The 13,267-nt window shown below is 37.7% G+C and overlaps 1 protein-coding gene across 1 annotated transcript in view; it reads right to left on the minus strand.

Annotated features, from left to right (window-relative positions):
* Nucleotides 1-1,620: 1,620 nt before the first annotated feature.
* GRAMD4 (GRAM domain containing 4) overlaps nucleotides 1,621-13,267 on the minus strand; it is a gene marked incomplete at both ends in the record, with an annotated part of 77,291 nt that continues 65,644 nt past the window's right edge. Inside the window, 9 exons of the mRNA XM_079549669.1 lie at nucleotides 1,621-1,722; nucleotides 2,460-2,528; nucleotides 4,203-4,287; nucleotides 5,347-5,440; nucleotides 5,883-6,030; nucleotides 9,679-9,833; nucleotides 10,961-11,070; nucleotides 11,168-11,211; nucleotides 12,780-12,851. Of these exons, the coding sequence (XP_079405795.1) occupies nucleotides 1,621-1,722; nucleotides 2,460-2,528; nucleotides 4,203-4,287; nucleotides 5,347-5,440; nucleotides 5,883-6,030; nucleotides 9,679-9,833; nucleotides 10,961-11,070; nucleotides 11,168-11,211; nucleotides 12,780-12,851 (879 nt within the window). The remainder of the gene's footprint in view (nucleotides 1,723-2,459; nucleotides 2,529-4,202; nucleotides 4,288-5,346; nucleotides 5,441-5,882; nucleotides 6,031-9,678; nucleotides 9,834-10,960; nucleotides 11,071-11,167; nucleotides 11,212-12,779; nucleotides 12,852-13,267) is intronic.

Genomic DNA, 13,267 nt, shown 5'->3' on the forward strand with positions numbered 1-13,267 from the left:
TCATACCTCTTCACAGCCAGACTGAAATAGTTTCGTACAGTTTAACTGCCTCCTTCAGTACTGCTGCATTTAGTTACTTTAAGTAAAAACTGTGCTAAGTGTTAAAGATCCTTTGGTGTTTGGCTCTGCCACTCCTTCATTCTATCTTTTTCCCCATATAAAGAAAGAAAAATCCCTGTTAAAAAAAAATCTGTGAAACTAAGTCCTATTTTTTATATAAGAATTTGCATTTCCATTACTTTTCTGGGGTCCTCCATATAACACCTGGAGACATCGCACTACTCAACTCAAAAGACACAGAGAAGGAACAGACAAACTGGAAGGCTCAGTGTAACTCCTACTGTGCTTCAGGAAAAATGCAAATAGAATTCTAAACCTCTCAGATGGGTGCTATTGTATAGAATAAAAAAGCTTTCTGTATTAAAGTTGAAGATCAATATGTGCTTTGCTGCCACAAAGGCCTGAGAGAGTTTAGAGAAGGAGCACAGCCTTCCTGTTTTACCTGGCAATTGGGTTTAACTGTTACTGAAATTCAATTTTACAAGTGGAAACACAGTGACATTGCAATGCCCCTCAAATGATGTTGTGAGAAGGAAATAGTGCTTTCAGTTGCTGTCTCATAGTGTTATTATAAGGTAACTCCAGAGAAAAAGCCAAATTAAAAACCAGCCATGTTGCAGGTTAGTTTAACCACTCCCAGCTCCCCAGCACAAAAAGCCCACAAGTCTTTTATGCAATAACATACAAACACCTTGTACATACAACATGTACAACAGTTGAGCCCTTCTATGACAACTATCTACAGAAATACAAATATATGATGCCTAACATTTTAGGAACAACGTTTTGATGCCCTCTTTTATAAAAAGTATCTGCCTGCCTTCCTTCCTCTTGCTTTGGTTAATCAGGAAAGGAAGATATAGCTAGAAATGTTTTCCTCCAATTCACTGTACAAACAATTTAAATCTCTGTAAGCAGAAAAAACTGACCCAACTGGTAAACAACCTTCTTCGATGCAAGATTTAGCAAGGAGGAGTTATGTTAAGTGCAGTTACAAATATGGAAATACTAAGATGATAATACTTCCTTGGTGTTGGCCACCAGTTTTAATATAGAACCCAATTTAAAACTTAAAGCTGAAGAAACAGACTTCAGGATGTTGCAGTTGTCGTTCTCACATCTTGGGGAAAAAATAACTGAGATAATGGGTCCAACGTATCCCCAGTGATATAAGTGCAGTTAAAAGGGATCAGTCTGTTTCAGTCCATTACTCAGTCACTTCTTCTAGTGTCTTTTGAGCTACTCATGTCAGTAAATAAACATTAAAAGTGCTTAATGTACAAGGCTAATAGTGATGATAGCACTTCCACTGTTTTGCTTCATTTTGTTGTTGTTGTTTTTTTTTTTTGTGGGTTTTTTACAATTTTTTTTTTTTTTTACAAAAACCTTAAAAACAAACATGAAGGCATATATAAAATACACTTGATTTATGTAACAGATAGAATATAAACCACCAGACAAGAAAAATTATTGCAAAATAGATGAGGATGTTCATTATTTTTTTTTCACTACCAAATTGCAAAATAAGAAAGTTTCCTTTATGTTTTCCAAGATAAGATACTAGCTCTCACTGTTCGATGACGCAGAGGTTATTTTCACATACTGGTTGAAAATCGTCTCAAAAGCTTCATCTCTGTGTACCATAGCACCAAACACCAAAGGCTAAACGACAGGGAAAGAAAGAAAAGATCACGTCAGTCTGGAATAAGAAAACTCTTCCTTTAGGTACTTTATGGTTCTGGCCATATCATTAGGAGCAGGACTGTACTCAAAGTACATTAATAAAGAGTAAGAATCCTTTTCTCTACTAAATCCTTGGATATATGCCCAAGTTTCTAATGTGTCTCCATCTCCATCTTGTCTTTATGAAACAACAACAGCATAAAGCACAGAGAACAGGCAACCGAGGGCATTTTAACTCACTCGTGAAGTGCATGAAGTTTTCCTGATGATACTTAACTGTTTAGTACAATAAGGTTTGAACAGGAAAACTAAATCCACCCCAAAACATGCCATACAGCAGATCATTCCTCACCCAAAGATACTGTCAAGCCATCAACTTTTATTCTCTGACTGTTGCACTGCCTATCACCCCTTACGCTCTCAAAGGATGCTGAGAGAGCAGTCAATTGAGGTAATGAAAGAAAGGAGCTGAAAGGATGAAGCAAATCTGTCTGAAGTGTTACAGTAAAGTAGTCAGATGCAGTAAAACAGGTTGAATGTTTAATTCATTAAAATTCTGAAAGAAACATGCTGAATTATGTACAAGCGAATTAGAGAAAGAAGCAAAACACTAGCAAGAGGAAAAAGAAAAACCCTTTTTGCTACCACTTGCCAGAGAAAGATGTCAAAAAGGGCATGAAGGCAAACAGACAACACAGATAGAGCCAGCTACTTACTTTTTGTGTAGATGGTGTTGATACAGCAATACCCATCCCTGATCCCGGGAGAACAGAGAGCACTTTATACTGGAAGAGCAAGCACAGACCTAAGGTGTCTTAGATGTACTAAACAATTGTAAGAAGTGCTGAGGAGGTTATACAGTTCATCAGAGGTAGACCCTTCCAGCCACAACTAACAGGCCTGTGTTAAAATCAGCACAGGCCAGACACTTCTTGCTGGCCCCGAAATAAACCAGCACAGCTCTGCCCACACAGCAAGCACCTGCCCCATGCTGTGCTACCTGCACACCCCAATGGTCCCCAGCCCAGCACTGCTACTGGGAGCTGCCCCAGCTTCCCCTGCCAGGGTCCAGTCAGCAGCTTCACACTTAAGGGATATCAGTGGTCACTGACCAGGCGTGCACCCTGCTCTTCTGCAGTACATCAGTGTGCCTGTGTGCTCATATATATTGTTTACATATATATACATGTGCATAAATTTAAGCAGGCAGAAGAGGTGTGCAAGTGCCTAGAGTTTAAGGGTTTCCCTAGAATTAATAATATTCATTGATAGTTTAAAGCAGCAGGAAATAGACAAAAAAAAACCTAATTTTCAAAATTAAGTAGATCAACAGAATATGTACAGTTGGGCTTTTTAAAGAAAGTCTGCAAGGCTATGCAGAAATACTGCTGGCTGAGCTAGAGAATATCCTAAATATAGAAGGAGCCTGAGCCTGTCCTGTTTTCACCCACCCACAAATAAAACAAGGCCCACTGTGCTTTTATGCTTGGCTGCACAATCTCTGTCTCATCTTCATCAAGAAGCTACACTGATACAAAAGGACTTCCATGGCAGTAAAGACCAACTAAACAAGCCAGTGCTGCTTCAAGTATGGTGTTTAAAATACATCAGTATGAATTATTAATTTCAATGAGAAGTTCAAGCTGAGCTCGAGTCATCTCCCTAATAGACATGTGATGTGAATGGAAAGAATTCATTTGCAAATCTAGAGGTACCCAAACTATAGACACCAGACTGACTTCTTTCTCTGTGGGTTATAATTTGTGGCTCTCGTGGCCACAGGATATAGCAAAAAGTAGGGTTGCCTGTATTTAAGAGTGAGACAATTTAAAAGAGGTAACAAGAAGTGATACTAAACATCATACAACGTGATGCTAGGCACAGAATGCAGCCACTGGTGACAGCAGGCTCAACCAGAAGATTACACTGTACTTGCCAGGCTTCTAACCATCCACTTTTCACTCTCTTAGTGATGGATTCCATCTAGACAAAATTCCAGTCCGATTCAGTAATGCTACTCTAATGCTTTATCCTTCTTCACTGCCAGTAATCCCTCTTTCCTCCAAGGCATCTACATTTAAGATGGTGGATCTTCTGACATCAACCCTCTAATTTAAGTTAAGGTTACACAATTCTTGCTAACAAAAAAATCTTCTTAAAGCCTAAGCAGATCCAATAAGCAGATCAATACAGGAGAAACAACATAATTTTAATTCAAAAATAATTCAGGAATGTAAGAGTTTTGTAAACATTTATGCTCCCAGTGAGTTTGCATGTGGTTACTCTAAACAACTGAACAAATATTCCTGATCAAAGAATGGTCTCAGTTACATAAACGATCAATGTCATCTTCCCCTCCTCCCCCAAAATCCCAAATCACCATAAGCAGAAAATCAAGACATAACTAACAGAACAGAAAATCAACTTTTTTCTCTATGTGCAACACAAAAAAGACATACCTTCTGAATATCTGTTATATCCGTTAGCTTTATAACTTTATTTCTTTTAGATGAGCCTGATTTGGAACTTTCAAAGCACAAGTAACTGAAGACAAGAAAAGAAAATGCTCATTTTGACACAGTATTCTAAAACAAAATTCAATTAATTTGAATTCAATTAATTCAATTACAACTTTTGATTCAGAACAAACATTCATGAAATGCTACCAACTGGCTAACACGTCGGAAAGCCAGGAACACACAGCAAGCACAGACCAAAAAAACATTGTTTTTATATTACTGCACTTACGGGGAAACCCAACAAGCACTTTAAAAATACAGGAAACAAGTAAAGACTTAAACAGTTGAAATATTATATCTCAAAAAGCTTGTAAGTCTTTTACCCTCCCCTAAAATAGGACCTAATGGAAAATTACTGTGTTAATTTCATGTTATTGTGATGCAGACAAAAGCTCAATTTTTTAAACGCTACAGATTCCAAACACTCTCCATCACTGGGTGACACTGCATACGGATTAGCTTTACTTCCATTCATTACACTCCAAAGGAATTTCAGTGCAAGAGCCAAATGGTAGTGACACTCATTTCAGCACAGGGGAGGAAGAAAAAGGAAGTAAAAACTAAAAACAAGAACAAAAAAAACAGCAACAAAAAAAATCAATTACTAGTTTTGAAACCAAAGCTTGAGTTTCTTTGGTTTGCTGGTTTGGTTGCACATTGCTTCAAGGAAGCATTCTTTAAAAATGAAACTTAAGAATAATTGTCACATAGCCATTAATCACAGCTCCCAAAATACATCCAGCTGTTAGGTTTCTTTTTTTTTTTTTGACATACACACATAGAGAGTGTACGTTATCCTTATCACGGATTGCAGCTACTAACAACTGGCTATAGAGCTGTTCTCCATTCCCATGCAAGCCTTCCCAAGACAAAACCAGGCTTGTTAAGCTTTACTACACCCTAGATTTTGATCTCGCTCTCCTATCATGCTTTGAGGTTTTAAAGCACCATGAAAAGGCACTTTAAACCCACTTATAAGAAGAGTGTTGTTTCAAAATATTGTCAAAGGATCACTTTCAGATTCTTTTTTTTTAATGTCTGCTGCATTTTCCTCCTAAGAAATGTGTCAATTTTAATGACTCACTTTTCCGTGACGTAAAGAATTCCATTTCTGATGTAGTCTGTAGGCATCTTCCTATCTCTATTGATCAAGCAACAACGCCAGCCATTTTCACACACTAAACAAAAAATCACAGGAAGAAATCTTACTTCAGGAAAGAGAGAAACAGCAATTCCCTTATAAAAGGGCAGAACTGAAAATTCACCTTTAGATACCGAAAACAAGAAGTGTTTGCACAGCAAAACCTAGAGAGGGTGTTTCTAGGCATCATAACAACTGTTTTAACACTGATTATTTTTTTTTTTTAAGTTAAGAACAAAGGTCCAACCCACAAACACAATTATTTACTTTAACATTTGCACTACAACAAAAGACATGACCTGCTGTTGATTCTTGCAAACAATTGTAAAGACATAGAATGAAAGAGACCACCACTATTCATTGTAATTTAAAGCAGGTATTTTAAATCAAAAACTTCTATTTATACATTACACAGAGGGAGAATTCAGCTTTAAGCTTTCTTTGGCTTTTCAGAATGTATTCCACTAATGTTGCAATACCTGCCAAAGGACGCTCATTTTCTGACAGGTTAAACACTTCATGGAAATTCCCCCTCTTAGTGCTATGGAAGCGACTCGTGTCTTCATCTTTGTTTATTCCAGTTGGGGCACTTGAGCCCACGTAACTTCTGGATGCTGCTGTTTGAAGCTGAAAAAGCAAGAAACATATTCCAAAATTTGAACAGCAACATTTTGGAACTGCGCTCTCAAAAGCTTGGCTAGCTATTCTTCCTCAAGGAAAGGCAGGACAACAATTTTCATTAACTACTTCAACAAAGTTGCTGCTGCTGCACCATACTACTTCTATATCACAAGGCTGCGAATTTCTACCTGGAGACAGCCTTGCAAAGTGCTACACTTCGAAGGGCAGCCTCTACAGAAATGAAAGTACATGGTGCTAGATATTCCTGTCTTAAAATATCATTTCTTTACAGTAAAAGGGTATATCTGATTAGATACAGCTAGGCCACTGCACACAATTCCAAATTAACTGCGCTACTGGGACTAATCATAAGTTAACATAATTTCACTATTCAGTTTGTCTTCAAGAGACAGGCCAAGATATTTTTGCACAAACTAAGGTTATAAAGAAAAAAAAAGCAAACAAAAAAAAAAAAGTCACACAAAACTGCAGAAGCTCATTAGGAATACAAATGCTGAAATTGAAGGGGAGTTTTCCACGCTACGATTCATACCTTTTCATGCCCTGACAGCTAGCAGGAAAAGAAACAAACAACACAAATGTGACAGTGACAAAAGAAAAAAGTGAAGTCTATATAACAGCATATTAGATAGAATAAAACATGAACTGAGTGAAGCTGCAAGATCTTGCTCACATACCAAAAGACTACACACGACAAATGCAATTAAAAATGAGAGTTAGCAGTGGTTAGAGCACACCAGTTCAATTTATTCAGGTTGTGTTAGAGTCATTGATCTTTGCTTTCCTTTGAAGTTGCACTGAATTTTGAGCGTTGACATGTGAAATAAAACCAGAATGGCAGTCAGTATCCTTGGGAAGGGGGTGGGGTGGCTGGGAAGTAGCACGGCGTTCTTAAAGTTGAATTACTTCAGTAAAATCTTTTCAGCAGGGCTCCTGAACCACTGCAGCCCTAATAAAACAGCCTTGCTTCTGGAAAGACAGCAGGCAGCTATTTTCCAAAAGCTTGCCTCCATTTGTTTTGTTCATCTTGCTAGTGTACCACACAATTCTAAAGGCTGGCTTTTGTCACAAAAGCAGGAACAGCTCCATTCTTAGTCCTACTGCAGACATGCAGTTAAACAACTGGCAAAGTGACAGCGTGCAAGCCTGGGACTAAGCCCTTCTCCTGCAGCAGCCCAATGCCATGGGAAGCTGACTAGCCTCAGCTGCTTTCTGAGTTTCAGTTGGCAGCACTCAACACTTCACAGGATTTAGCTTAACAAAAGCAAATGAAAAGTGTGCATTGCATTCACCGACTATAAAATCAGACTTGACAAAACAGTTATGCACAACAGAGTGTATTTACCATCCAGCTTTTAGGGTAACCGTAATACAACGATGCCTCAGGGGAAAAGAATAAAGAAAGTTGAGATTGAAAGCAAATGTTTGACAATAATTGTACTATTGCTTCAGTTACTGCCTTTCTGCTGTGCCCTTAGCAATGATAAAGCCCCTGCAACCAAGGAATTCTTTCTTTGTGAGTAAAGACCAGATGAGATTCTGGAAGGCACCCTTTGACAAGTTATTTGGTTCTATACGTGCGTAACCAGGTGAAGCTCCATCGTCCGAGACATACAAAAGGTCAGGAAAAGAGACCTAATGATTTTTGCTCTGAAATAAAGATTATCCCTGCTCTGTGCTGCACAGCTTCCTACCTAACCATTACATGGAGAAAAAAAAAGTGGCCGGGCTTCAATGCCATATTCCACTCTGAGGCTGGAGATGTGAGAAGTTTTGCCCTTTCCTTGCATCCTCCCTAAAAGAGGCACATGTTTCCACTACCCTTAAAGCAACCAGCTCGTTTAAGTATAACCTCTCAGGCTATGAGGCAATGAGACAATGAAGGGTCCTTTACTAAAAGAATTTTGGTAAGCTTAAATATAACTGGAAGGTATTAGATTTGTAATACTGGTGGAATCCTGCCTGGCTGGAATTGCCATCAACAGTCTGGAAGCAGGCAAGCAGTATTCCTTGTTGGTTCCACTTGATCTGTCATCAGCTTTTGACATACAACCTGTACCCATCAGATACTGTTATCAAGACTATTCTCTGAGGACATGGGACCAGGGTGGTACAGTTGATGAATACTGCATGGTGTCTAAGTTTACCCTGTCTTGTACACCATTTAAGGATAAAAAGCCAAGGCAAATGCACATATAATGTAATATATGCTTTTGTGCTTTCTCTTTTGTATGAAAAAAAAAAAAGAAGAAGAAAAGAAAAACCACAACTATTTTTATTCTACAATTTTCCCAGAAATCTCCCAAGGGGTGAGAAAGTTTGTCTAAAATTAATGAAATTACTGAGATCAAGTTAATGCTTTTGAAGACATTTTGAGGAAAATAATGCTGTCCCACAATTAATTTCCAAGATGAAAAACCAACTCTATGAAGTCAGTCTCAAAAGCTGGTCAACTTGTCAAAACTTAAGCCATAAAGGAAAAGCAGAAAGGACAGTTATTCTTTAAGGTTATGGATTCAGATTCAGCTCCTTAGAGCCTTTCTATCCCTAAGGTAGATTACACAATCTTCAGAGCAAGTGAATGATAACCTGTAAGCTCTAGGGATACAAGAAGTTTTAAATCCATCTTTTGCAAGCAACAGAAATAGCAGCTACAGAAGACAGAATCTACAGCCCTGCCTAACCTCTTGATCATTTCTCTCATCAGACAGAAGATACAAACAGAAGATTCAATTTCAGTCAGATTTTCTCTCTCTTCTACTTTCTTCCGAAAAACTCAGCTTATGTTGCACTTATCATTTTGCCACCTTCAATTCAACTTCCCCCAGGCCCCAGACTTCTTCCTGACAGGTTAACCACAGGTTACAGTTTACCCCTGTTGCTCCCCAATTGCATGCCCAGCCCGAGTTACTGCTAAGTGTTTCACATTTTAGCCAGGAACTTTACGAGAATACTCAGAAACCCCATGATGCAATTTCTGTAGTAAGAGGCATTAAGCCAACACTAAGATGGGATCAGACTACAGTCTATGAGACTTTAACAAAAGAAAAATTTACTGCAAAGAGTACCAACATGGTGAAAAATCACTTGTCATCACTATGCTAAAAGGTTGTCTAATATGAATAACTTTTAGACATAATATCTATGTCTCTAAGCTACTAATTCCATTAACATGTATCCCATTAGCAAGCTATGTATTTACTCTTTTCTTCCTGTTCTTCACGCAAGCAGACGAATCTCCACTAAAAAATATCTGAGAACAGAGAAAGGCAACACAAGACTGAATTTTGACTATAAAAAAAAAATCACACAGAATGTATGTTACAGAAATAGTAATAGGAATGAATATGGATGGCATTGTTTTTGTGTATTTAGCTTCATGTGATTGCCATTATTTTTGTGCGCATATACGCACACTTTGATACTGGATTAATTTCTTACAAGAAACAAAGTCAATATGAAAACACTATGAATCTTCAACATAATTATAAAAATTGAACTAATAATAATTGTTAAGTTTAAATTAATCTTCCTCTTAATTGTGCTCTAGCCACTGGGGAAAAGTGGAAGGGAGAAAGGTATCTGATTTTAAGATGTTGGGGACAGAGGTACAAAATGATTTATTATCCTTACTCGTCTCGACACTGTAGCATTAGATCTTTCTTTGAGTTGAGGATCTGTTGGGAGACTTGTCCAGATGATATAAGGAGTATCATACTTAGCTCTTAGTCTGGGGCATCGTTTGAAGATGAAATCAATAAGGAAAAACTTGATTCCAGCATAGAGTCCTGAAAAAAATAAATCACTATGGTATGCATTTGTAAAGGCGCTGAGAAAATCACAGTTTTGACCATGTTTGAACAAGTTCATGAAGGAAACCAAATTATTTAAGTCTCCTCATTCACAGTGCTAAACCAGTCCTTGGTGCTACTTGGAGTCTTCTTACAATGGCAGGAAAACCTTTTTCCCCTTCCTCACCCACAGATCTTTCCCCTTCCCAGGTTCTTACAAAGTTTCTTACTATGTAGAAGAGCATTGAAATAATTCAAACATACAAAGTTTATTACCAAAAACATCTTGAAAACATAATATACTTCCAGAATAGAAAACATGTCAGAGCACTAAGCTCTACAGTTACTTGCAAAAATTTATACGGCAACAGAGGGCTCTCACGTACTGCATTAACCTCTATCTTCCAGTACAGCATGTCTTATCTTACCTTCTGTGACAGAAGGTACTCTCGTGCATTCTGACAGATTAAAAAGGGCTTGAAATACTCTCTTAAGACTTCAGTGAATGAGATTCAGATCTCCTAAGAGTCAGAGCAATAAAATAATACCTCACACTTATAATTCAATAGCTGTATCAAGCAAATCCATACATATGTTTAAGTTAACAGGGTTTAAAGGTTTGAAGTTCAGCTCCACTGAAGCTAATACTCTTCCGATCATCTCATTACCTCAAGAAAAAGACCATAAAATCAAAGATCTTGGTTCACACTCATATCTTTTCATTTTCTATTCATACCAGTTTTCCCAACCCTACCATCCTCAAGCCTTCTGTGTGTGTTTCATGTACAAGGAAGTATGAGCAAAAAAAACAAAATACAAGATTTCTTGTAAGTCTTGGAGCAGACAGTCTGAAAATCTCTCCTAAAAGCTCATCACAGACTTCCCCACTTTAAGGACTAAGTGTATTCTCCAGTCTTTGTCTATTAGATTATGTATTCAGATGTGGCTTTCAGAAATGCATGCAACAAACAATGCCAAGCTCAGTGAAGACACTTTAAAACACTGCATTATTTATTAATGTAGGGTATTCTTTCTTACACTCCAAAATTCCCTCTCTGAAGATCATGCTAAATTTTAAAGCATTAAGTCTAGACTTTAATAGGCCAATTATTTAATGTGTTTACCCATTGCAAGTCCAATAATCCTGTAGGGCAAAAAGCAGGATGCAATAAAAGCTGCCCATAGAACGATGTAGAGCTTCTGTGTTATTTCTGGTTGGACCCACATGAACAAGCTGAAAACAAATAAAACCAAAACTGTATTACCATGCTTTCCAGATGTTGTCTTTATTTAAAAAGGACAAAAAAAATTAATTAACTTATATAACTTACTTTTTAATTTTTTCCAGTATGTCTGCCATCTTCCCAAAAAGATTCTGCATAAGAAGCAAGAGAATTAAATCCAATTCTTGTGTTACTTTGGAGGGTTTTTGTCCACGTATTAGAAACCAACAAAGTTATCTTACAGAATAAGCAATCCCTGAAAGTGATTTTTTAAAAAATCATTTTTTAGCCATTTACAGACTTCACAACTGAATAAATACAGCACTGAACAGCAACATTCAACGACTTCTAATTTAATACCTTGTTCTTCAATTCAAAGTTAGTTATTAGAAGTGAAGGAAAGAAGTTTTTCAAACTCACTGTTATGACTGGAAACTGTTTGTATCACTGCAAAAAATTTAAATTGCCAGAATTTGGAAGCTAGGAGCTTCTGTCAGTTGGTAACAAAATGGAAACTTGGTTGAATCATTACAGCACCGAAATTTTAGGAAGTGCTTACTGAGATTGTCAAATGTTGGGCTACTCGCTTTTTTTAATAGGATTTTTATGATACACCCTTGAAGATTCCATATAATTCTTACAGATACAAGTAGACCACTTCTCTGGATTAACAGTGTTATTCAGCAACCTTCTCTAACTGATCCTTGCTGTCACAATACCTGTAAATTTCATCTTCCAAATAAACTTTGAGATGCATTCATATAAACACAAGAGAAATGTGGTTATTTAGTGCCATGAAAAAGAAAGAACAAACAAACTCATACTACTGCTACCAATGGGACAATCAGTGAAGACTACACTGATGACTTGGCACGCTCCTACCTAAGGCTAACAATGGCTCACTGCCACAGTCAGCTCCCTCCCTGCTCTCAGCCATGTGCCTCCTCTTGAAGAAGAACGGAGTTTCACTTTTTATCAGATTCATTTACACGGACACCATGAACAAGGGGTCAGGTATGAACCACAGCCAGCAGAAGGAAGAGTATAGGACTACACAGCTGGCAACAGAAAGGTAAGCTACTTTGAGTGGCTGCACATCATTAGACAGGGCACAAAGCTGCAGTTCAACTCTATGGTTGACTCAATGAACTACCAGTGTAGCTAACCAAAATGACATAGGTGAGAGAAATTCTTCCCTCATCTTTTGCCACACAAACAGATTTCAGGCTAAGGTGGTGGTGTTTAAAAACCAGACTGTTCTGGTGACAACTGTTAACTAACTTATCTAAACATGCAGCAACCTTCACCTTAAAACTTGAAGGGATAAAGTCTCAAGCTAATTTTGTGACTAGCACATTTGTGGTATGGACCTATGTTCCAGTACTTTTCTAAGATTCACTGCCTGGTCTACATTTTCAGAAACTTGACTGCATACTGTAGGGAAAAAAAGAGTCAGAAATGATTTCTCTTCCCCTTTGGACTTTGTTCTGAATCATGACTTGGAGAACGCCAACCAGTTCTCCAAAGCATTTGGCCATTTCAGAAGCTCCAGGCATCCTATTGGTAGTTCTATTGCTTGTAAGTAAAGAATGTGAGAAAAGTATTGTTTAAGCACTTGTTTTCACACCATCTGTAACAGGCTGTGTAGATGCTCTGACCACTTCAGAACGAACCTTTTTGTTTTAGGGAAGAAGCCAAAGAGATGAGAGTAGCACAGTACCTGCGCCTTCTGAGCCACATCTAGAACAAGCTGAAACTTTTCAGACACCGTCAGATCCTCTTTTGGAGGTTCCTTGAGCAAGAAAGAGAGATAACCGATTAATTTTTGTCTCAGATGGAAGCGACATTTTACAAAACTCCTCACAACAATGCGACTCCTCCACATTCTTGAAAACAATACTTTCACTTCAAACAATCTCTAAATGTAGCAAGTTCCTCCCTTGTTTTAGATCTACAGAATATATTTTTCACTGATGGTTATCTTCAGCTATGAATGCTTTTCCTCCATGGTATATACAAATATGAGTCATACGAGACTGTAGACAAAAGACAATATGTCTTTGAAGAAATGCAGTTACAATGGCTTTCAGTCTATGCCACAGACCTAGAGTGACCTATTTCTGGTCTAGCAAGGAAATGTCATTTTTAGAAATTTTGCAACTTTTTTTTCCACTAGATTACTGATCTTTTAACAGTATTGGTAAGCCT

Source organism: Tetrao urogallus (assembly GCF_951394365.1).
Source record: "Tetrao urogallus genome assembly, chromosome: 1".
NCBI classification, from domain to species: domain Eukaryota; kingdom Metazoa; phylum Chordata; class Aves; order Galliformes; family Phasianidae; genus Tetrao; species Tetrao urogallus.